General features: G+C 48.4%; 2 protein-coding genes across 2 annotated transcripts; one reads left to right on the forward strand and one right to left on the reverse strand.

Moving 5' to 3' along the window:
* Nucleotides 1-6,616: 6,616 nt before the first annotated feature.
* Nucleotides 6,617-21,323, reverse strand: LOC122393075 (protein mothers against dpp-like). The gene is made up of 7 exons (XM_043388693.1): nt 21,234-21,323; nt 14,562-14,823; nt 14,021-14,192; nt 13,298-13,716; nt 8,464-8,662; nt 7,994-8,234; nt 6,617-7,574 (listed from the first exon to the last, which is right to left on the reverse strand). Exons 2-7 carry the CDS (start codon nt 14,790-14,792, stop codon nt 7,415-7,417), a joined length of 1,422 nt encoding a protein of 473 aa, XP_043244628.1. The 5' UTR covers nt 14,793-14,823; nt 21,234-21,323; the 3' UTR covers nt 6,617-7,414.
* Nucleotides 10,718-12,239, forward strand: LOC122393076 (tubulin alpha-1D chain-like). The gene has a single exon (XM_043388694.1). It carries the CDS (start codon nt 10,730-10,732, stop codon nt 12,077-12,079), a length of 1,350 nt encoding a protein of 449 aa, XP_043244629.1. The 5' UTR covers nt 10,718-10,729; the 3' UTR covers nt 12,080-12,239.
* Nucleotides 21,324-21,607: the final 284 nt, after the last annotated feature.

Consider the following 21,607-nt stretch of genomic DNA (forward strand, 5'->3'; position numbering starts at 1 on the left):
AAAATTTCACTTTTTCCCCATAGGAAAGTTTTTACGGGAAAATCAAAATTTTGGGTCAATGGGGGGGGTTCCCCCCCGATTTCGTTCAAAATCGGCACACAGGTGCCTCACCACCAGCCGAGAAACTTTCCCCAAAACAGTCCCCGTTGCATTGACGTTTAAGGCCCGTAAAGCCCCCTAGACTCGTAAAATATCCGTAAAATCGCCTTTGTACGGACAAAAAAGTGGTGCTATGGTAAAAATGGGTATCAATCGAAAGCTCTCGTTTACCCAGACACAGTTCTGCAGGAAAATTTCACTTTTTCCCCATAGGAAAGTTTGTACGGGAAAATCAAAATTTTGGGTCAATTGGGGGTCCCCCCCCGATTTCGTTCAAAATCGGCACACAGGTGCCCCACCACCAGCCGAGAAACTTTCCCCAAAACGGTCCCCGTTGCATTGACGTTTAAGGCCCGTAAAGCCCCCTAGACTCGTAAAATATCCGTAAAATCGCCTTTGTACGGACAAAAAAGTGGTGCTATGGTAAAAATGGGTATCAATCGAAAGCTCTCGTTTACCCAGACACAGTTCTGCAGGAAAATTTCACTTTTTCCCCATAGGAAAGTTTGTACGGGAAAATCAAAATTTTGGGTCAATGGGGGTCCCCCCCGATTTCGTTCAAAATCGGCACACAGGTGCCCCACCACCAGCCGAGAAACTTTCCCCAAAACGGTTCCCGTTGCAATGACGTTTAAGGCCCGTAAAGCCCCCTAGACTCGTAAAATATCCGTAAAATCGCCTTTGTACGGACAAAAAAGTGGTGCTATGGTAAAAATGGGTATCAATCGAAAGCTCTCGTTTACCCAGACACAGTCCTGCAGGAAAATTTCACTTTTTCCCCATAGGAAAGTTTTTACGGGAAAATCAAAATTTTGGGTCAATGGGGGGTCCCCCCCGATTTCGTTCAAAATCGGCATACAGGTGCCCCACCACCAGCCGAGAAACTTTCCCCAAAACGGTCCCCGTTGCATTGACGTTTAAGGCCCGTAAAGCCCCCTAGACTCGTAAAATATCCGTAAAATCGCCTTTGTACGGACAAAAAAGTGGTGCTATGGTAACAATGGGTATCAATCGAAAGCTCTCGTTTACCCAGACACAGTCCTGCAGGAAAATTCCACTTTTTCCCCATAGGAAAGTTTTTACGGGAAAATCAAAATTTTGGGTCAATGGGGGGTCCCCCCCCCCCGATTTCGTTCAAAATCGGCACACAGGTGCCCCACCACCAGCCGAGAAACTTTCCCCAAAACGGTCCCCGTTGCATTGACGTTTAAGGCCCGTAAAGCCCCCTAGACTCGTAAAATATCCGTAAAATCGCCTTTGTACGGACAAAAAAGTGGTGCTATGGTAAAAATGTGTATCAATCGAAAGCTCTCGTTTACCCAGACACAGTCCAGCAGGAAAACTTCACTTTTTCCCCATAGGAAAGTTTGTACGGGAAAATCAAAATTTTGGGTCAATGGGGGGTCCCCCCCGATTTCGTTCAAAATCGGCACACAGGTGCCTCACCACCAGCCGAGAAACTTTCCCCAAAACGGTCCCCGTTGCATTGACGTTTAAGGCCCGTAAAGCCCCCTAGACTCGTAAAATATCCGTAAAATCGCCTTTGTACGGACAAAAAAGTGGTGCTATGATAAAAATGGGTATCAATCGAAAGCTCTCGTTTACCCAGACACAGTCCTGCAGGAAAATTTCACTTTTTCCCCATAGGAAAGTTTGTTCGGGAAAATCAAAATTTTGGGTCAATGGGGGGTCCCCCCCGATTCCGTTCAAAATCGGCACACAGGTGCCCCACCACCAGCCGAGAAACTTTCCCCAAAACGGTCCCCGTTGCATTGACGTTTAAGGCCCGTAAAGCCCCCTAGACTCGTAAAATATCCGTAAAATCGCCTTTGTACGGACAAAAAAGTGGTGCTATGGTAAAAATGGGTATCAATCGAAAGCTCTCGTTTACCCAGACACAGTTCTGCAGGAAAATTTCACTTTTTCCCCATAGGAAAGTTTGTACGGGAAAATCAAAATTTTGGGTCAATGGGGGGTCCCCCCCGATTTCGTTCAAAATCGGCACACAGGTGCCCCACCACCAGCCGAGAAACTTTCCCCAAAACGGTCCCCGTTGCAATGACGTTTAAGGCCCGTAAAGCCCCCTAGACTCGTAAAATATCCGTAAAATCGCCTTTGTACGGACAAAAAAGTGGTGCTATAGTAAAAATGGGTATCAATCGAAAGCTCTCGTTTACCCAGACACAGTCCTGCAGGAAAATTTCACTTTTTCTCCATAGGAAAGTTTTTACGGGAAAATCAAAATTTTGGGTCAATGGGGGGTCCCCCCGATTTCGTTCAAAATCGGCACACAGGTGCCCCACCACCAGCCGAGAAACTTTCCCCAAAACGGTCCCCGTTGCATTGACGTTTAAGGCCCGTAAAGCCCCCTAGACTCGTAAAATATCCGTAAAATCGCCTTTGTACGGACAAAAAAGTGGTGCTATGGTAACAATGGGTATCAATCGAAAGCTCTCGTTTACCCAGACACAGTCCTGCAGGAAAATTCCACTTTTTCCCCATAGGAAAGTTTGTACGGGAAAATCAAAATTTTGGGTCAATGGGGGGTCCCCCCCGATTTCGTTCAAAATCGGCACACAGGTGCCCCACCACCAGCCGAGAAACTTTCCCTAAAACGGTCCCCGTTGCATTGACGTTTAAGGCCCGTAAAGCCCCCTAGACTCGTAAAATATCCGTAAAATCGCCTTTGTACGGACCAAAAAGTGGTGCTATGGTAAAAATGGGTATCAATTGAAAGCTCTCGTTTACCCAGACACAGTCCAGCAGGAAAATTTCACTTTTTCCCCATAGGAAAGTTTTTACGGGAAAATCAAAATTTTGGGTCAATGGGGGGTCCCCCCCGATTTCGTTCAAAATCGGCACACAGGTGCCTCACCACCAGCCGAGAAACTTTCCCCAAAACAGTCCCCGTTGCATTGACGTTTAAGGCCCGTAAAGCCCCCTAGACTCGTAAAATATCCGTAAAATCGCCTTTGTACGGACAAAAAAGTGGTGCTATGGTAAAAATGGGTATCAATCGAAAGCTCTCGTTTACCCAGACACAGTTCTGCAGGAAAACTTCACTTTTTCCCCATAGGAAAGTTTGTACGGGAAAATCAAAATTTTGGGTCAATTGGGGGTCCCCCCCGATTTCGTTCAAAATCGGCACACAGGTGCCTCACCACCAGCCGAGAAACTTTCCCCAAAACGGTCCCCGTTGCATTGACGTTTAAGGCCCGTAAAGCCCCCTAGACTCGCAAAATATCCGTAAAATCGCCTTTGTACGGACAAAAAAGTGGTGCTATGGTAAAAATGTGTATCAATCGAAAGCTCTCGTTTACCCAGACACAGTTCTGCAGGAAAATTTCACTTTTTCCCCATAGGAAAGTTTGTACGGGAAAATCAAAATTTTGGGTCAATGGGGGGTCCCCCCCGATTTCGTTCAAAATCGGCACACAGGTGCCCCACCACCAGCCGAGAAACTTTCCCCAAAACGGTCCCCGTTGCATTGACGTTTAAGGCCCGTAAAGCCCCCTAGACTCGTAAAATATCCGTAAAATCGCCTTTGTACGGACAAAAAAGTGGTGCTATGGTAAAAATGGGTATCAATCGAAAGCTCTCGTTTACCCAGACACAGTCCAGCAGGAAAATTTCACTTTTTCCCCATAGGAAAGTTTTTACGGGAAAATCAAAATTTTGGGTCAATGGGGGGTCCCCCCCGATTTCGTTCAAAATCGGCACACAGGTGCCCCACCACCAGCCGAGAAACTTTCCCCAAAACGGTCCCCGTTGCATTGACGTTTAAGGCCCGTAAAGCCCCCTAGACTCGTAAAATATCCGTAAAATCGCCTTTGTACGGACAAAAAAGTGGTGCTATGGTAAAAATGGGTATCAATCGAAAGCTCTCGTTTACCCAGACACAGTTCTGCAGGAAAATTTCACTTTTTCCCCATAGGAAAGCTTTTACGGGAAAATCAAAATTTTGGGTCAATGGGGGGTCCCCCCGATTTCGTTCAAAATCGGCACACAGGTGCCCCACCACCAGCCGAGAAACTTTCCCCAAAACGGTCCCCGTTGCATTGACGTTTAAGGCCCGTAAAGCCCCCTAGACTCGTAAAATATCCGTAAAATCGCCTTTGTACGGACAAAAAAGTGGTGCTTTGGTAACAATGGGTATCAATCGAAAGCTCTCGTTTACCCAGACACAGTCCTGCAGGAAAATTCCACTTTTTCCCCATAGGAAAGTTTTTACGGGAAAATCAATATTTTGGGTCAATGGGGGGTCCCCCCCGATTTCGTTCAAAATCGGCACACAGGTGCCCCACCGCCAGCCGAGAAACTTTCCCCAAAACGGTCCCCGTTGCATTGACGTTTAAGGCCCGTAAAGCCCCCTAGACTCGTAAAATATCCGTAAAATCGCCTTTGTACGGACCAAAAAGTGGTGCTATGGTAAAAATGGCTATCAATCGAAAGCTCTCGTTTACCCAGACACAGTCCAGCAGGAAAATTTCACTTTTTCCCCATAGGAAAGTTTTTACGGGAAAATCAAAATTTTGGGTCAATGGGTAATGGGGAAAAAGTGAAATTTTCCTGCAGGACTGTGTCTGGGTAAACGAGAGCTTTCGATCGATACCCATTTTTACCATAGCACCACTTTTTTGTCCGTACAAAGGCGAATTTACGGATATTTTACGAGTGTAGGGGGCTTTACGGGCCTTAAGCGTCAATGCAACGGGGACCGTTTTGGGGAAAGTTTCTCGGCTGGTGGTGGGGCACCTGTGTGCCGATTTTGAACGAAATCGGGGGGGACCCCCCATTGACCCAAAATTTTGATTTTCCCGTACAAACTTTCCTATGGGGAAAAAGTGAAATTTTCCTGCAGGACTGTGTCTGGGTAAACGAGACCTTTCGATTGATACCCATTTTTACCTCCTTGTCACGTCATTTCTAGGGGAAAACGGGTCATAAAGGTTTCCCTCTACCGGGGCCTTTTTTCCCCCTACCGAATCTGTGCTGTGCTGAACCTGTGCTGAATCTGTGCCAACTTCCGTTACATTATCGGCCCACTGTGCGCCGGGCGGCTCGGGTCAGTGACCTCCGGGCCCTGTTTCACCGGTGATAGCAGCAAGCTGCTATCACGTTTCGCGAGCTGACGTCATGTCGTGACGCCATACTGTTGTCGTAATGGGTAGTTCCGGCGCACGATTGCCGCGACCTTGGCGGCGGCATTAAGTGACGTATGAGCCTAAAAGTAAGAGTTTACGCAGTCATGATAGTATATATATTTTTGATATATACTTTTTCAATATGATGTATTTAAAAGAAGTTGGGTTTAGGAAAAATTTTGACATTAACTTCGAACATTTAGCTAATGACGTAAAACAATATTGCGGCAATCGTGCGCCAGAATTGCCCCTTACGTCAGCAGTATGACGTCATCACATTACGTCAGCTCGCGCAATTTGATAGCAGCGTGCTGCTATCACCGGTGAAACAGGGCCCTGACGTGTGTGGGGTCGGGACGAGACGCAGTTGGGCTGGTTACAGGTCAGTGAATTCAGTCTTCGCGGACGTGGTGGGTTGACTTCGGACGCGGCCTGGGCCCTGTTTCACCGGTGATAGCAGCAAGCTACTATCAAATTGCGCGAGCTGACGTAATGTGATGACGTCATACTGCTGACGTAAGGGGCAATTCTGGCGCACGATTGCCGCAATATTGTTTTACGTCATCAGCTAAATGTTCGAAGTTAATGTCCAAATTTTTCCTAAACCCAACTTCTTTTAAATACATCATATTGAAAAAATATATATCAAAAATAAATATACTATCATGACTGCGTTAACTCTTACTTTTAGGCTCATACGTCACTTAATGCCGCCGCCAAGGTCGCGGTAATCGTGCGCCGGAACTATCCATTACGTCAACAGTATGGCGTCACAGCATGACGTCAGCTCGCGAAACGTAATAGCAGCTTGCTGCTATCACCGGTGAAACAGGGCCCTGATCGACTTCTGGGATCAAACTGCATCGATCTACTGCCGTTTACCACACCTGCAGGTAAGTCCAGGTACCCATCGCTATTGAAAGACCTTTCAGTCACTGCTGTTGGGTAGATACTTACTTTCGATCTGAGACATATTATAAGAAGAGGTCAACTCAGAAGTGAACAGTTCTTTCGTTGACCAGGGAGAATGTTTGTGACTAAGGACCCAACAGATACGGGTAATAATAATGGAGCTCTCGCATTCCACCGTATCAATTACGGCTTCATCCAGTCCCAGTTCGGCTTCATCCAGAGTTCCGTGGACTCAATATTGAAACTTTAAATGAGTGTGCTGTCCATTTTCATACGGCAAAGGCAGTAAAAACTCTGCTGCGTGACCAAATTTCCGTGGGAACGTTTTACGAAACGTAAAATTTTAGTCCTAAAATCTCAGGATTCAAACATCCCACCCCGCCAGGGCCGAAACAGAAATTCGACCGGCTGTGTCATGAACCGTCTGGTTGAGTTGGCGAGTTTCGGACAATCATACAGTGATTATTTGTCAAAGCGCCGACAGGTGTATTGATGAAATATGATAACACGCAAGGACAGCCGCGAAAATATCTCAAAACGCCGTCTTAGATGGATCAAACCCCTCAGGCACGAGCATCAGATGCAAAACATTGTACAGCGTGATCGGACGATCGGTTGAAAGCACCCCTGCTAATAGCGTCTCATGCAGAAAAGTAAAAACTTAACCACGCTAGCGCTCGGCCGCAGAAATCTGCCAGCGAATCGCTACGAGCAACTACGTTTGGACCTATCATGATTGTCTCTGTTGGCCTCCCTCGAACCGGTCGGCCTGCCGGGATATTATGCTGAGGCGGTGCAGACAGCCCGCCGGCAGGGACCGACACCGCCAGCCGCACTGGCGCCTGGGCGACCGTGCCTCTCTTCCCTCCACTCGGGCCAGGCGAATTAACCACCGTGTCACGTCAGGCACATGGAAGAGATTTACACAAAGGCTCCGGCTCTGACGGATTCCCGGCCACGACACGGTGGTACAAAGCGAAAACAGTGTCCTCTGGCACTTGACCCGCTCAGTTGGCTGGGCCGGCGCGTCACCCTCAGACCCGGGTACGACCTCCGCACACCCGGTCCGCCCGGCTCCTTACGTCTAATATGGCATCAGCTTTGTCACTTGTTCCCCGACCTCTCCGGCGTCGCCGCTGAATCTGCATGGGCGGCTGTTTTCTCTCCGCCCTCTCATGCAGTCAGATTGTCCTCTTGCCGTACCGCAACGGGCCGTCACTCGGCAGTTTGTCCGCCGCTCACGGAAGGTCGGCCGACACTCACGATACGCTCGAGATGGCGTTGTGCGGCGATCCCATCTGTGTAAGCACCTTGTCCAGCCACTGCAGCGGGCCGTGCAGGTGGATCTCGATCCAGCAGGGTGTCGAGGTGACGTCCTGACGGTGGTACTCGGCGCCCCAGCCCTTCACGAACGACATCCTGTCGGAACAGAGGCGGAGAAGGTGTGACGGTGTGCTGGCTCTGCGGGAGAACGTCATAAAAACGCATGGATATACTCATTTGGCTAAGCTTGTGTCCATCTCTTCGATTACAGTGCAAATTACTATCAGATCTGCACCTAACATGACTAAACAACATGACGGTGTTGGACCAGAGACGCCCGAACGGAACACAATGCGTACATATGTGTTTCATTCAGCATCGGATACATCAACCCTTCAATATTTAAAATCGAGTGTTATGCCAAATTCTACACCGGATGAGGTGAGCAAGTCCATAATTCCAGTGCCACCTCAATTACCCAAATCAGATTGCCAGGTAGCACACGATTCCAGCCCGGCACCATTCAAGCTGATAGAAAGTGAACCCCACAATATAACCAGAGCAGAATGGCCCACCTGATGGTGCACATTTTGGTGAGCTCGAAGATGGCCTCGTAGCCGTGGTTGACGCTCTGTGAGAGCAGCTGCGCGAACTCCTGGTTGTTGAAGATCTTGAGGCTGCAGCCGGCCGGTATTTTACAGACTGTTGAGGGGTGGAAGCCGTGGTGGTGGTTGCAGTTGCGCGACTGCACGAACACAGCCGAGTCCGAGAGACACTCGGCGTACACCTCGCCGCCCACGTAGTACAGGTGCACACCTGACGGGCCGCAGATAAAAGGTGTCAGCGCAGGCGCATTCCCGATGAAAAGGTGACGTCGTGCAGCCGGAGGAAGGTACTAGACTCCACCAACTGACACTAAAGAACTTCGATGTTGCACTTGTTCAATTTCTGCCACCTTTCATCCGCATCTAGTACAAGCTATAGAAGTACCTCATCATCGAAGCTCATCTTTCCCGATGCAATTGCCAGTGCTCTCGAATCTCACCTTTTCCGATGTGTTTGCGGGTGCTCTCGATGGTCGAGTTTCGGTTGACATTGGAGAGCTGACCCAGGCAGAAGCGGTCCGATTTGTTGTTAGGGTCGGTGAAGCCGTCGACGATGACTGAAGTCACCGAAGAGTGAAATACCTCGCCAACGCGGTTGTTGAGCTCGTAGTAGGCGATGCTGGACCAAAACTTGGGCTCCTGAGGACCAAGAACAATGTCGAATAACGATAAGGATACGTTGTTGAGGGCGCGAGTACACTACCAGTGCAATGACAGCTGATGGTTTGGTACACCTTATTATACAACAATTCTACACATGTTATGAAAATTTCAGACCAAGGTCATTCAAGGTCAGGTCACCAGGTCACTTGAAGTGACCTCACCTCATAAAAGTTTCAATGTCTGTCATAGCTACACCGAGTGACAGATCGCTTTGAAACTTTCAGCGATTGCTAAGAGCAATAGCATGTACAAAATGTATATCTCAGAATTTTAATATCGATGACCTAAGGTCAGGTCAATTTTGCGACCTCCCCATTATAAGTCAATGGGAGAAAATTGAAATGTGCCTCTTTTGGACGAAAGACATTGTTAACACTCCCAAACACTGAATTACAAGTGGTTTAGACACACTGAACATGAAAATGGTGTCCGTGACCCCTGTTTATGCCCTGAGGTCATCTAAGGTCACGAATGGTATCTAACAGTTTTTCGCAAATAACTTTTGATAGAGGCATGCTAGAGCGATGAAAACGCCTTAGATGTGTTCAGCTCGACGATACGGATCGACTGATATGCAACATGACCCTTTCCGGTCAGGTCATGACCTTGACCTGAGGTCAAATTTTCAAGTTGACCTTTCAGGGTCAAGTTATAATTCATTCGATGCGTCTTGACGAGAGGAACACGATGCCGGTAAAAGTAAGCTCGTACAAGGCTTGGGTCAAAAGTTATTGCAGGAAAACTGTTTCCGAAAAAATCGGCTATTTTTGCAGTTTTTGCCCCCTGCAGGCAAAACCGTTGACGTTAGGTCAAATCTGAGAAAATTACTCAGAAAGGGCGTTAATAGGGCTATCGAATGCGTTTTCCGCGGCGCTGTAGCTCTATTGGTTCCCGAGTTATGCGTTGGCTTCTTGGAAATTGTCGACATTCGACCTGGAAATCGGCGAAATTTTGCCTTCAATGACCTCTGGTGACCTGACCTTTGACCTAACCAAAAAATTGACCGAAGTGATTTCCTCATTATTTTTGACGCTCTTTCGAACGCCGCCTTCCGCGTATTGCTACGTGGCCCAGGAGCCGAGTTAGAAGGGGGTGTTCAAACACCCCCCCCCCCCAGCAGCGCGTGGAAATCCAGGACCCCCAGCCGGGCGCGGGTTAAAGCTAGTTTCTTATTGAAATGTGCAGAAATTGAGCCGAACGCTTTATCTTTCACCGTTTCTAATCTTATCATTAGGTTGGCAAATGTGTTCGTTTGATCCAATGCGTCATGGCCTGGTTCGGTACCGTCAATGAAAATAGACTGAATGCAATACCGCCAACGTAGAACGATCGTCTCTTCACTTTTCGCGGCTCTATGACGATTCTAGAGAAAATGTAACATTCAAAGGACAAACATTTACAGGCCTTCCTCAAAGGCCATCAATAAATTCCGGCGCGTTTCATGGAACAATAAGCCGGCATGCCTCCCCTAAAATGGATCATGTTTATTAGATAACGCTAATGACTTCTCCTGGCATTGATCAGCATTGAGCTGCCCTAGTGGCCCCATTTTGTTGCCCTGGGTCTGTTTTTCGCATCACCAAGGCGTCCGCCGGGCGTGGGAAGGTATTCCGACGGCTTCCCAATGCTGCCGACCACCTTCCAATGGCAATGCGGCCCACCCCACATTCAGAGCGCTGACTGATGCATCATGAATGGCTGACGCATGATCGGCCGCTCGGATAATTGACTGCCTGTGATTCGGAAGCAATCAATGACAGGTGAGGTCCTGACGACGACGCCCACAACAGTGCCAGACACTACCCATCCAGCCTCTGGCATTTACCGTACAGGGAGTTCTGAAGAACAAGTACATCTACGACACCTAAGAAACCGTGTCAGAGACTGTATCGAGGTTCCTCAGGAAAGAATCATTGTGGGCACCTCAGAAGCAGACAGGGGCTCGGTTGGGTCACATTATCGGCCCTACGCGAGCTGTCCCTCTACATACATCTCTGCACACCTAGAAGAACTCCACTTTAACGTGTGCCCAAGACAGCTATAATGCGTGAAGTCATCTCCGTGCATGTCGGCCAGGCCGGTGTCCAGATGGGTAACGCCTGCTGGGAGCTCTACTGCCTCGAGCACGGCATCCAGCCCGACGGCCAGATGCCCTCAGACACCAGCGTTGGCATCGCCGACGACAGCTTCAACACGTTCTTCTCGGAGACGGGCACGGGCAAGCACGTGCCGCGCGCCATGTTCGTGGACCTGGAGCCGACGGTGGTGGATGAGGTGCGCACGGGCACCTACCGTCAGCTGTTCCACCCGGCGCAGCTGCAGACCGGCAAGGAGGACGCCGCCAACAACTACGCGCGCGGCCACTACACCATCGGCAAGGAGATGATTGACGCCACCCTCGAGCAGATCCGCAGGATGACCGAACAGTGCACCGGCCTGCAGGGGTTCCTGGTGTTCCACTCGTTCGGTGGCGGCACCGGCTCCGGGTTCACGGCTCAGCTTATGGAGCGACTCAGCATCGACTACGGTAAGAAGTCCAAGCTGAGTTTCTCCATCTACCCGGCTCCAGAGGTGTCCACGGCGGTGGTCGAGCCGTACAACGCCGTGCTCTTCACCCACACGACGCTGGAGCACACTGACGTTGAGTTCATGGTCGACAACCAGGCCATCTACGACTTGTGCAAGAAGAACCTGGACATCGAGCGCCCGACGTACACCAACCTGAACCGGCTGATCGGCCAGATCGTCTCCTCCATCACGGCCTCGCTGCGCTTCGAAGGCGCCCTCAACGTCGACCTTAACGAGTTTGAGACCAACCTGGTACCGTATCCTCGGATTCACTTCCCACTGGTCACCTACGCTCCGGTCATCTCGGCCGAAAAGGCGATGCACGAAACCCTGTCAGTTGCCGAGATCACCAATGCCTGCTTCGAGCCCACCAACCAGATGGTCAAGTGCGACCCGCGCGAGGGCAAGTACATGGCCTGCTGCCTGCTCTACCGCGGTGACGTCGTCCCGAAGGACGTTAACGCCGCCATCGCCAGTCTGAAGGCGAAGCGGAGCATCGAGTTCGTCGACTGGTGTCCGACTGGCTTCAAGGTAGGAGTCAACTACCAGCCGCCGACCGTGGTGCCCGGCGGCGACCTGGCCAAGGTGGAACGCGCCATCTGCATGTTGGCCAATACGACGGCCATCAGCTCCGCCTGGGGGCGACTAAACCACAAGTTCGACCTGATGTTCGCCAAGCGCGCCTTCGTGCACTGGTACGTCGGCGAGGGCATGGAGGAGGGCGAGTTCGCCGAGTCGCGCGAGGATCTGGCCGCCCTGGAGAAGGACTATGAGGAGGTGGAGGCCAGCGGAGAAGACGATGCCGAGGAAGAGGACGAGTATTAGACACTCCCGCTCTTCTCAACTCGGGCCACACATCATCAAGGGCAGTCTGGACAATAACGATCAACCGTATAATGTTGTCCCTTTGTGTTTATCTCTTCTTGTTCTGGGCAGGACTGTGTTGGCCAGGCCCAATGTATCATGATCAGATTCGGCTCCATCAATGAGCAATGGACTGAACGCAATATCCACAATGTAGCAGTAGAACAATTGTGTCCCTTCGTTTTCCGCGATTTTATGATGCTTCTTGAGAAAACGTGACATTTACAGACAACTGAAATGAATCCCTTGTCCCCAAAGGTCATCAATAAACCCTGACCCGTTCCATGGGACAATAGGCTGGCATGCCTTCCACAAAATGGATCATGTTTATTATATAACGCTAATGACTTCTAGTTCTGGGATTGATCAGCATTGACTGTGCCGTTGGCCTATGGTTTGGAGAACCTGGGTTCGTTTTCCATGTGACCATGGTGTCTATCCCGCGTGGAAAAGTAGTCCGGCGGTTTCCGAATGCTGCTGGGCACCGGCCCCCCTCCAATACCGCTGCCTGTACCCCTCCCCCCCCCCCCACGCATATCGCTGGTGGGCTCTGATGCATCATGCATCGCCGACGAATGACCGGCCACTCGGATAATTGACCTCCGGGCTCCGGCGGTCCGGAAGCAATCAATGACAGGCGAGGTCGTGACGACGGCCGCCCACAACAGTGGTGAACAGTCTCCATCCAGCCTCCGGCAATTACCGTGCAGGGAGTGCTGGGCGACGAACACATCTAGAAGGCTCAAAACACCATGCCAGAGACTGTATCGGAGGTTCCTTAGGGAGGAGCCACTTTGAGTACCTACCTCAGAAGCTGACAGGGGCTCGGTTGGGTCACATTATCGGCCCTACAACGCGAGCAGTCCCTCTACATCTATTGAAGAAGTCTACTTCAACGTGTGCCCATAACACTTTCGATGGTTAATATCAAATAAACATTTTTCTTAATCATTTACCACCTGCTTTACCGCGGCGACGATATCCCGGAACACCAACAGTGCTATTCCCAGTGTTACAATGGTACTACCCCTAAATAAGTCGAATACATACAGCCACGCCCCACAGCATACACATGAATTGTCAAGAGCTCTAATATATCTATCATCAAATTAGCTTTTACTCTGCTCCATCACTGGATGCTCATAAGCCTACGGTCACCGGCCGCCACTGCCCACTGACCTGGAATGTGATGGCCTGCATATCAGACGTATCCGCCATCGGCGGCGGCGGCGCCGAGGACGTGTCCATGCGACTGGAGGCGCCGTCCGCGCCGGCCCCGTTCTCGTCCAGCTGCGTGTAGGCCGGCGGCGGCGTGCCGGCGGGCGCCGTGTACGGCGGCGACTGCGGCCCGCCCGAGCTCACAGAGCCCGGAGAGGCCACAGAGGAGATGGATGACAGCGGCGAGGGCGCGCCGTGCGGCGGAGACGCCGAGCCCGGCCCGGGTCCGAAGCCGACGCCGCCGCCGGTCGGCCCACCGGCGCCGAAGCTGACGTTGTGCGGCATCGAGGGCTCCTGGAGCTGCGAGGGCGGCTGGAAGTGCAGCAGAGAGTGGCCCGGCGCGAACTCGTTGTGGCGCGGCACCAACACCGGCGGCAGCACTGCGGTGGAACGGGGGCAGTCGGAAAAGGGGTCAGATGGGACGTGTGAGCGGAGACGACATGCAGGCTGTAGAAATTTGAGAAAGAAAACCTCAATTCCGCAGAACACAAATGTAATCAAAGTACAGTTACTACAAACTACACTTACAGTGTAGTTACAAATGTTGGAGTTTGGAAGAATTATAACATAAAGTCGCATTCCATTGGCATTGACTGCGGAACATGCCTTCTATAAGGAGTTTCAATCAGTCAGCACATTCCACCTGTGCCTACAAAAAAATCGTGAAGCACGAACTTGTCTCACCTGGACTTTCTACTCGCTTGTAGTGGTACGGATTGATACAGACATCTTTCTGTTTGGCAGAGAAGGGGTAGTCGCAGTCCTCGACGGGTTTGAGCTCGTGGTGGGACTGGAGATCGGGCCAGCGCCACACACGGCAGTAGATGACGTGCGGCAGGCCCTTGCGGTGCGACACCTGGAGTGACACGCATGGAAAACCGTGAAACATGAGACACGCGGCGCTGGGCCACCATCAGTCATTGAATCTACTCTTTGCTAAATGTGCAGTGCAGGGAGTGCACCGTCATACATTGATGTCACAATAAAAATGTAAAAGTAAAATCTTGGAATCCCCACCTCTTCAGCCAGTGAATAGCCTAAAAAAAAAAAACATTCCAATAATTGCATCTTCCTTCTATTATGCATTTGATGGGGGCAAATGAAGCTCACAGGTTCACATGAAAACATCCATAACTTTTAGACTTAACACATTTTAGACAGCTAACAGCATTAGCAAAGTGGCAGATCACAGCAATATAAGAATCCATCGGAGGTGCGTCCCCACCTGAAGGCGGCCGTCCAGACTGCGTGGAATGGTGACACACTTTGTGCGTTGGCCTGGACAGCTGAGTGCATTCTCCAGATCTTCCAAGGCACCCTTGGTCTTCTTCAGCTTCTTGACAAGTGCATCCACTGCTTTTTCTGCCCACTTTTCCTCCTCATCACCCTGTTTCCAGCCCAGCAGCTTCTTCACTGCTGGGCTTGTAAATGTGAACAGGCTGTTGAGGCCAGACATGCTAAGTCGGTGTTGCCCAGCTAGAATTCACCTGAAATAAAGTGGTTGCATGAGTGTTGAGACTAAGCATAAACATTGAGTTTCCTACTGTGCTGTGCTAACAGTAATTGTTGCCTTAAAGGTGTCAGGGCTCTTGGTTTCACTGTTTGGTGCTTACTCCTGGACAATAAATTTTTCTAAAAATATGCAATAAACAAACTGGTTATATGGCTATTACAGACTCAAAATTTCATCATTCATTTTTGGCTTGTTTGGCTTCAGAGGGTTCTTCATTGGTCTCAGGTGGCTCTCTGCTAGGTAGAACTTCAGAGAACCCTCACTCTTCAGCACTCCAGAGTTCAGTGTCCTTTGAGGGCTCCATGATAGGAGAGCTTTGAGGCTATGGCGATTGGTGGTCTGGTGGACCTGTCAGCCTGCAATCCAAGGGCCCATATAAGAATTCCAATTTTTAAGGGGATCTTCAAAAGAAAGGGGATCTTCGCTGAGCAAACAGCCCCATGAATGAAATTCAGGGATATCTATTGAGAATTACCAATGAGTAGAATTACTTCATACACTATCAGCTAATAATACATGTCACATGGTCCCTTTTCCAATTTTGTTCCCCTGTGCAAAGTGGATGGAGCCAAAGGAAAAATAAAACTGAACAAACTTAGTGTTTAAATGAATTTTTAGCTAGATCATATCAACTTCAAGAACTGAAGTCCAGGGATGTCTCAACAGATTACAAGGCATGACAGCATAGTCAAGAAGTTGCAACAGCTACATCGACAATCAGTTCTCAGCATGCCTGCATCAAGCATTATTAATAACTTAACCACAAAATTTAAGATCTGCAGTGCTACAAGTGCATTAAATAACACCTACTCTCTAGGTTTAGGTTTAGGTTTTACTAGTGGGCTTGGGTAGACCGGGTCTATTCAGGGCCCACATCCGGATAAGGTCAGAAATGACTCAGTGAGGATTCCTTGTGGCCCAGTGTTGGTCCAACCGGTTTTTAAAGCTGTTCGTAGTCAGTGCCGATATAACTTCCTCTGGCAGAGCATTCCAGGGGGACACCACACGCTGAGAAAAGAACATCATCCTTGCATGGTGGGTCACTCGTTTCTTGGTCAGCTTGAAGCAGTGTCCTCTGGTTCTCCCCTCCTGGCTCTGCTGGAAGAAGTGCTCCGGTTTCAGCTTCGTCTTCCCCGTCAATATCTTATAGGTCTCGATAAGGTCTCCTCTCCGTAGGCGCTGTTCTACACTTGTCATACCAAGATTGATGAATCTCTGCTTGTATGGTACGTTCTTCATCCCCTTCACCATCTTTGTCGCCCTTCTCTGAACTTTCTCCAACGCTTTGAAGTTTTGCGCCATGTACGGTCCAACCGCTTGGGCACAGTACTCGATGTGGGGTCGGACAAAAGCGTTGTAGAGTGGTTTGAAGTTTCTCCTGCTTATTGTGCGGAAGGTCGCCTTGAGCTGCTTCAGGGCTGACATGCCTCTGCTGGCTGCCATCTTGCAGCGTAGTGTCGGCTTCAATGTGTTTTCCACAATCACTCCCAGGTCTCTCTCTTTGCAGGTCTCTTCCAGCGGCTCCGAGGTTCCGTCCTGTGTCATATGGTACACTCTTCGGGGATTTCCTGTGCCGCAATGCATCACTTTACATTTGGATATGTTGAACTTCATCAGCCATGTCTGTGACCAGTGCGAGAGTGTGTCCATGTCTTGTTGGAGTGCCTGTGTGTCGTTGGTGCTGGTGACCAGGGCTGCGGAGTCGATGGATTTTCGGCGACTCCGACTCCGACTCCAGCTTTCAAAAACCAGCTCCGACTCCGACTCCGACTCCGGGCAGAATTGTCGACTCCGACCGACTCCAACTCCCGACTCCGACTCCGCAGACCTAGCAGGGATGCGGAGTCGACAGATTTTCGGTGACTCCGACTCCGACTCCGGCTCGGGTTTCTAAAATCGACTCCGACTCCGACTCCGACTCCGGTCACAACTGTCGACTCCGACCGACTCCGACTCCGACTCCGACTCCGACTCCGCAGCCCTGCTGGTGACTGCCCTGTACACTTTCATATCGTCAGCGAACATCTTCACTCTGCTATGTAGTAGTTCGGGAATCTCATTGACAAAAAGCAGAAACATGACCGGTCCCAAAACCGAGCCCTGTGGGACACCGCTTGAGACGTGGGCCCAACTCGAGTGGCTACTACCAACCTTCAGCTGCTGCTGCCGTGCATGTAGAAAGTCTATCAGCCATCTCAATACTCTACCCTTCAGACCATTGGCACTTAGCTTGCGATACAGTCTCTTATGCGGTACGGTGTCGAATGCCTTCTTGTAATCTAGGTATACGACATCCAGTCCCTTACCCCCATCCAATATCTCCGTCCACTCCTCGAATGACTCCAACAAATTGGTTTGACACGACCTCTTCTGTAAAAATCCATGCTGATGCTCACTGATGATATTGTGCTGCTCCAGGTGCTCAACAATGTGTCGCTTCAGTATCCTCTCCATGACTTTGCACACCTGTGAAGTGAGGCTGACTGGTCGGTAATTGCTCGCATCACACCTTGCTCCTTTCTTAAAGATGGGTGAGATGATTGCCTTCTTCCAGTCCATGGGTAGTTGTCCACTCTCCATCGACTTCCTGAATAGCAGGCACAGAGGCTTGGCTAACTGGTCCGCACATGCCCTGAGCACTGCGCTGGGCACTTCATCTGGGCCTGGGGCCTTGTTTGGGTTCAGGTTTCGCAGTTCCTTGAGCACTTGCTCTTCTGTTACATCGATGTCGGTCATTACTTGGTCACTGTCCAGATGATCCGGGAACTCTGGGATGTCACCTCCTCTTTCCTTAGTAAACAATGACTTAAAGAATGATTGCAGGACCTCTGCTGCTTCTTCATCTGTCTCCGTCAACTGACCTCTGTTGTCCTTGAGTGGTCCGACAGCTGCTCTCACCCTCTGCTGTGTCCTGATGTAGGAATACAGCTTCTTTGGCGCTTGTTTGAGACTGCTTGTAATTCTGTTCTCATAGTCCCTTCTTGCTTTTCTTATCTTACTTGTCGTCTTATTTCTCTGCTGTACAAAACTCCTCCAATACTCTGTGCTCTTCGTCTCTACATATTCCTTCCAAGCTTTATGTTTCTTCTTGACTTCTCTCTCTAGGCCCTTGTGCCACCATGGCGCTTTGCACTTCTTAGTTCTTCCTGTCTTCATCTTTGGAACATGTTCCTCAATCATCCTCTTGAGTTTCCTCTTGATGCAATTCCAGGTTCCTTCTGTATCCATGTCCAACAAGATGTCGTCCCAGTTAACTTGTCTGAGTGCTGCAGACATGTTGTTATAGTTCCCTTTCCTGTAGTTGAACTTTGTCTGTTCACTTCTTCTCTCCCCGTCACTATCATTACCATACCTGAATAACCATGATAACACTACATGATCACTCTTTCCCACTGGACTGCTTGCCTCCAAGTTGTCTATCATAAGTTCTTCAGTACTAAACACCAAGTCCAGCTGTGATGGGGTACAACCCTCTCTAAATCTTGTCGGGAAACTTACATGCTGGAACAGCAATAGATCCTGGATCGATTCATAAAACATAGCAGCATCAGAGTCATCCGGCCCCCTTACTAGTCCTGCTTCCCAATCAATTTGCCCATAGTTAAAATCCCCCATCAGTAGTATATTTGAAGCTTGAAACCTTCTAGCATGCCCCATAAGGTCAATCAGTCTCTCATTGTTTTCAAATGTACTTGCTGGACTTCTGTAACATAAGCCGACAAGGATCCTGACTGCCCTTGTTCGCTTCACTATACACCAAACTGATTCTTTGTATGGCAGTTCGTTAAGTTCCATACACTCAGAGACAGTTAGGCTGTCCCTGTCCCTGTCTCTAGTTAGCCTTATTGTGTCTAGTCTGTAATATCACTGTTTTAATCTGTAATACCGTAAAATGGGGTGTTAAGGGACAGTGGGGTGTTAAGGGACAATTGCGTGGGAAAAACTTTGAGTCATATTAACTTCCTAATTTGAGAAGGTTCAATAAAAACTTCAGTGTGGTAGTTGACACTGTTTTGCTCTTGACCATAGGAGAAAATGGTATGGTTTTTCATGCAAGTGATTTGGTTCAAAAATGGATTTGAAAATCATGCTACATTTTCACAAAATTGAAACATCTCCAAAACTCTGTGTGTACCATGTAAACTAGTGGGTGTACAGGGAAAATGAATGCATAGGTGTATTGTCACATGTATTGCACATGTTTCCTGAAAAACTTGTGCAAATCCACCCATTCATTCATCATCCTCTTCCTCTTTTCCGGATACATGCATATTTTGAGGTCGATGTGGGGTGCTAAGGAACAGGGAAGAAAAAATAAAAAATAATATCTAAATATAATTTAATTAAGTAGGCATGGATGAAGGAGAACCTGGATTGGAAACTAACAGCTGATTGCGTTCCCTTCGGTAAGTGCCCGAGGGCACGCGCGGCGGCAGCGGGAGCCGCGTCTGCCGCGCATTCACTGGCGCCGCGTAAGCGTTCACCGGCGCCGCGTAAGAGAAAAACACTAGAAATGACCCTCTTTTTCAAGGTCGCCTGTATTCGGCCCTCGTGTACGACTTTTGTGCGGAACGGACAATAATGGTTTTGGTCTCATTCGATAGCCTGATCAATTTTGTCTGTCGTAAATAGCTTCTAAACCTAAAAATAAATCCGCATTGCGGTCTAATACCCGTTTCAAAACATGCCGCCCCGCGTCCCCCATAGGCCGTAATGCTTAACGGCGGGAGTTTCCAGTCCCGATACTTACCGAACGCTAGGTGGCAGGTCGATCGTCCGGAACGCTGCCCGTAATGTTGAAGGAATAGGAGTTTCCTATCCAGGTTCTTTCATCCATGAAGTAGGCATGGAAAACACCAAATTCCACATAAAATGCTGGCAAGTTCATGCTTTTATCTCGAACACATCTTAAGTTATGTAACAAAACATCTCAACACTCTAGCTCTTTTACAATGATGGGTCAATGGAGACTGATGTAAGTAAATGTGATGTCATCATAAAAAGGCTAAAACAAAGAGGGCAACATAATGACAAGTGACAAGCTTCAACATGGGTTTTTATTGATGACAGAAGATTACTGTTTGGTTCTGTTTACCTTATAATTAGAACATTTTCCACAAGCGTAAACCGCATTACACGTAATTGGCTAAAAAGGTCATTAGTGGTGAATGAACCTGACTTGTTTTGTGACAGAATATGCAAAACATTTCAATAAATAAATTGTGTGCCCTTCCACACCCCAATTGTGGGCATTTGATGACCATTTCTTGGAATAATATAGGTGTCCCTTAACACCCCACATTGGGGTGCTAAGGGACAGTGATGAAAAATAATAAAAAATAATATGCAGGACAAATCTTAAAAACTTTAATGTGGCAGGCATGTAAAGCACCAAATTCCACATAAAATGTTGATAATTTGATGCTTCTATCTCCAACCATTCTTGAGTTATATAACAAAACACCTCAAAACTGTCCCTTAACACCCCATTTTACGGTACCACTTTTTAAGCAACAGGCCTGGTTCACCTTTATATATCATGATATATTATTCCATTTTCCATGGAATATTATTCCACGATGCATGCACATTAGGCAGAGTAAGGGGATCTTCACTGGCATGTTTCTCCTTACTGGAATGTAATGAGGGGTGAAATATCAATATAGATAATTGGTGTTACCACTGCACAGTTTATTTAAAAAACAGTAATGTAATGTATTCAAGTGGTTTCTGTGTGAAATTGTTTCACATAAATTATGGGTGATGGCCACATTTTACTGCTCAACAGAATATTTTGAATTTTGATTTTCATTTTTCAGATATTTTCAGAATTTTCTCAGATTTTCAGAACATTTTTGTGTGTTTCACAAAATATTCTATCATCCAAATCCTGAACTTGAAGTCTGTGAAACCTGAGGTGAAGTCATAATGGGCAGAACATTCTGCCGGGTGTGAAGCAGGACCAATGAGGTGATGTGTCAGCACAAAAGTCCAGCAATGCATTCCACATGTAACTTGTAACTATGACTTCCGCCTTCCGCACAGTTGCATGTAAAATTTGCACAGCATTAGGTACTCATCCATTGATTGCATCCAATCCAACATTGCTATGCAAGTCGCCAAAAATGTGCCTTTTCTTTATGCCCGGAAAACTGTCATGTTTTTATGTGAAGCTGTGTGAAGTGTATATTGATATGACATTGACATGAGCTGTCCAACACTTCTACCACGGTTATATGTAGATACTAACTTCTACTTGGAATTTGCTTGGAATGGGACGATTCAGATTGTTATAACCCCAAATCTTTTCATTTTCATGATCGATTCTTGCGTTACCACGAAACCGAAAGTTGAACTAAATCGTATGAAATCAAGCGTACCTACCTATATTTTTTAATCCATAACAATAAGCGCTTTGCCTATAAAATAAACGCTAAACTTCTATAGAGCCTTGCGCTAAACGCACGCAAACACAGGAACAAATAACTTAGGCGTAAATTGCGCAGCTGAGCCAAGGTTCGTAGAGATGCTTTCACTAAATAAAAAATTAACTACGAGTGCCCTCACTCATAATTCATACCAACAATTTGAATTGGAATGTGCTGATATCGGCAAACCCTTTCTGAGCAAGACCATCTCCTGACATTTGAATTGCCATTATAGCCAGTCTCCGTTCTCGGTGATACTGAGTTTGCGGCCGGAGAGCTACGCAAATGCTGAAAAATTTCCGTATACTCTGGCGCTAGACACGGAAGGTC

This window comes from Amphibalanus amphitrite, unplaced genomic scaffold, assembly GCF_019059575.1.
Source record: "Amphibalanus amphitrite isolate SeventyFive unplaced genomic scaffold, NRLGWU_Aamphi_draft 000514F_arrow, whole genome shotgun sequence".
NCBI classification, from domain to species: domain Eukaryota; kingdom Metazoa; phylum Arthropoda; class Thecostraca; order Balanomorpha; family Balanidae; genus Amphibalanus; species Amphibalanus amphitrite.

Bases quoted from the DNA above. Each gene is read 5' to 3' on its own strand.
- LOC122393076 (XM_043388694.1), top strand. From the start codon at position 10,730: ATGCGTGAAGTCATCTCCGTGCATGTCGGCCAGGCCGGTGTCCAGATG.
- LOC122393075 (XM_043388693.1), bottom strand. From the start codon at position 14,792: ATGTCTGGCCTCAACAGCCTGTTCACATTTACAAGCCCAGCAGTGAAG. The intron at 13,717-14,020 runs GTGAGACAAGTT...GTTCCACCGCAG, and splicing joins CAAGCGAGTAGAAAGTCCAG to TGCTGCCGCCGGTGTTGGTG. The intron at 8,663-13,297 runs GTCAGTGGGCAG...CTTGGTCCTCAG, and splicing joins TGCAGGCCATCACATTCCAG to GAGCCCAAGTTTTGGTCCAG.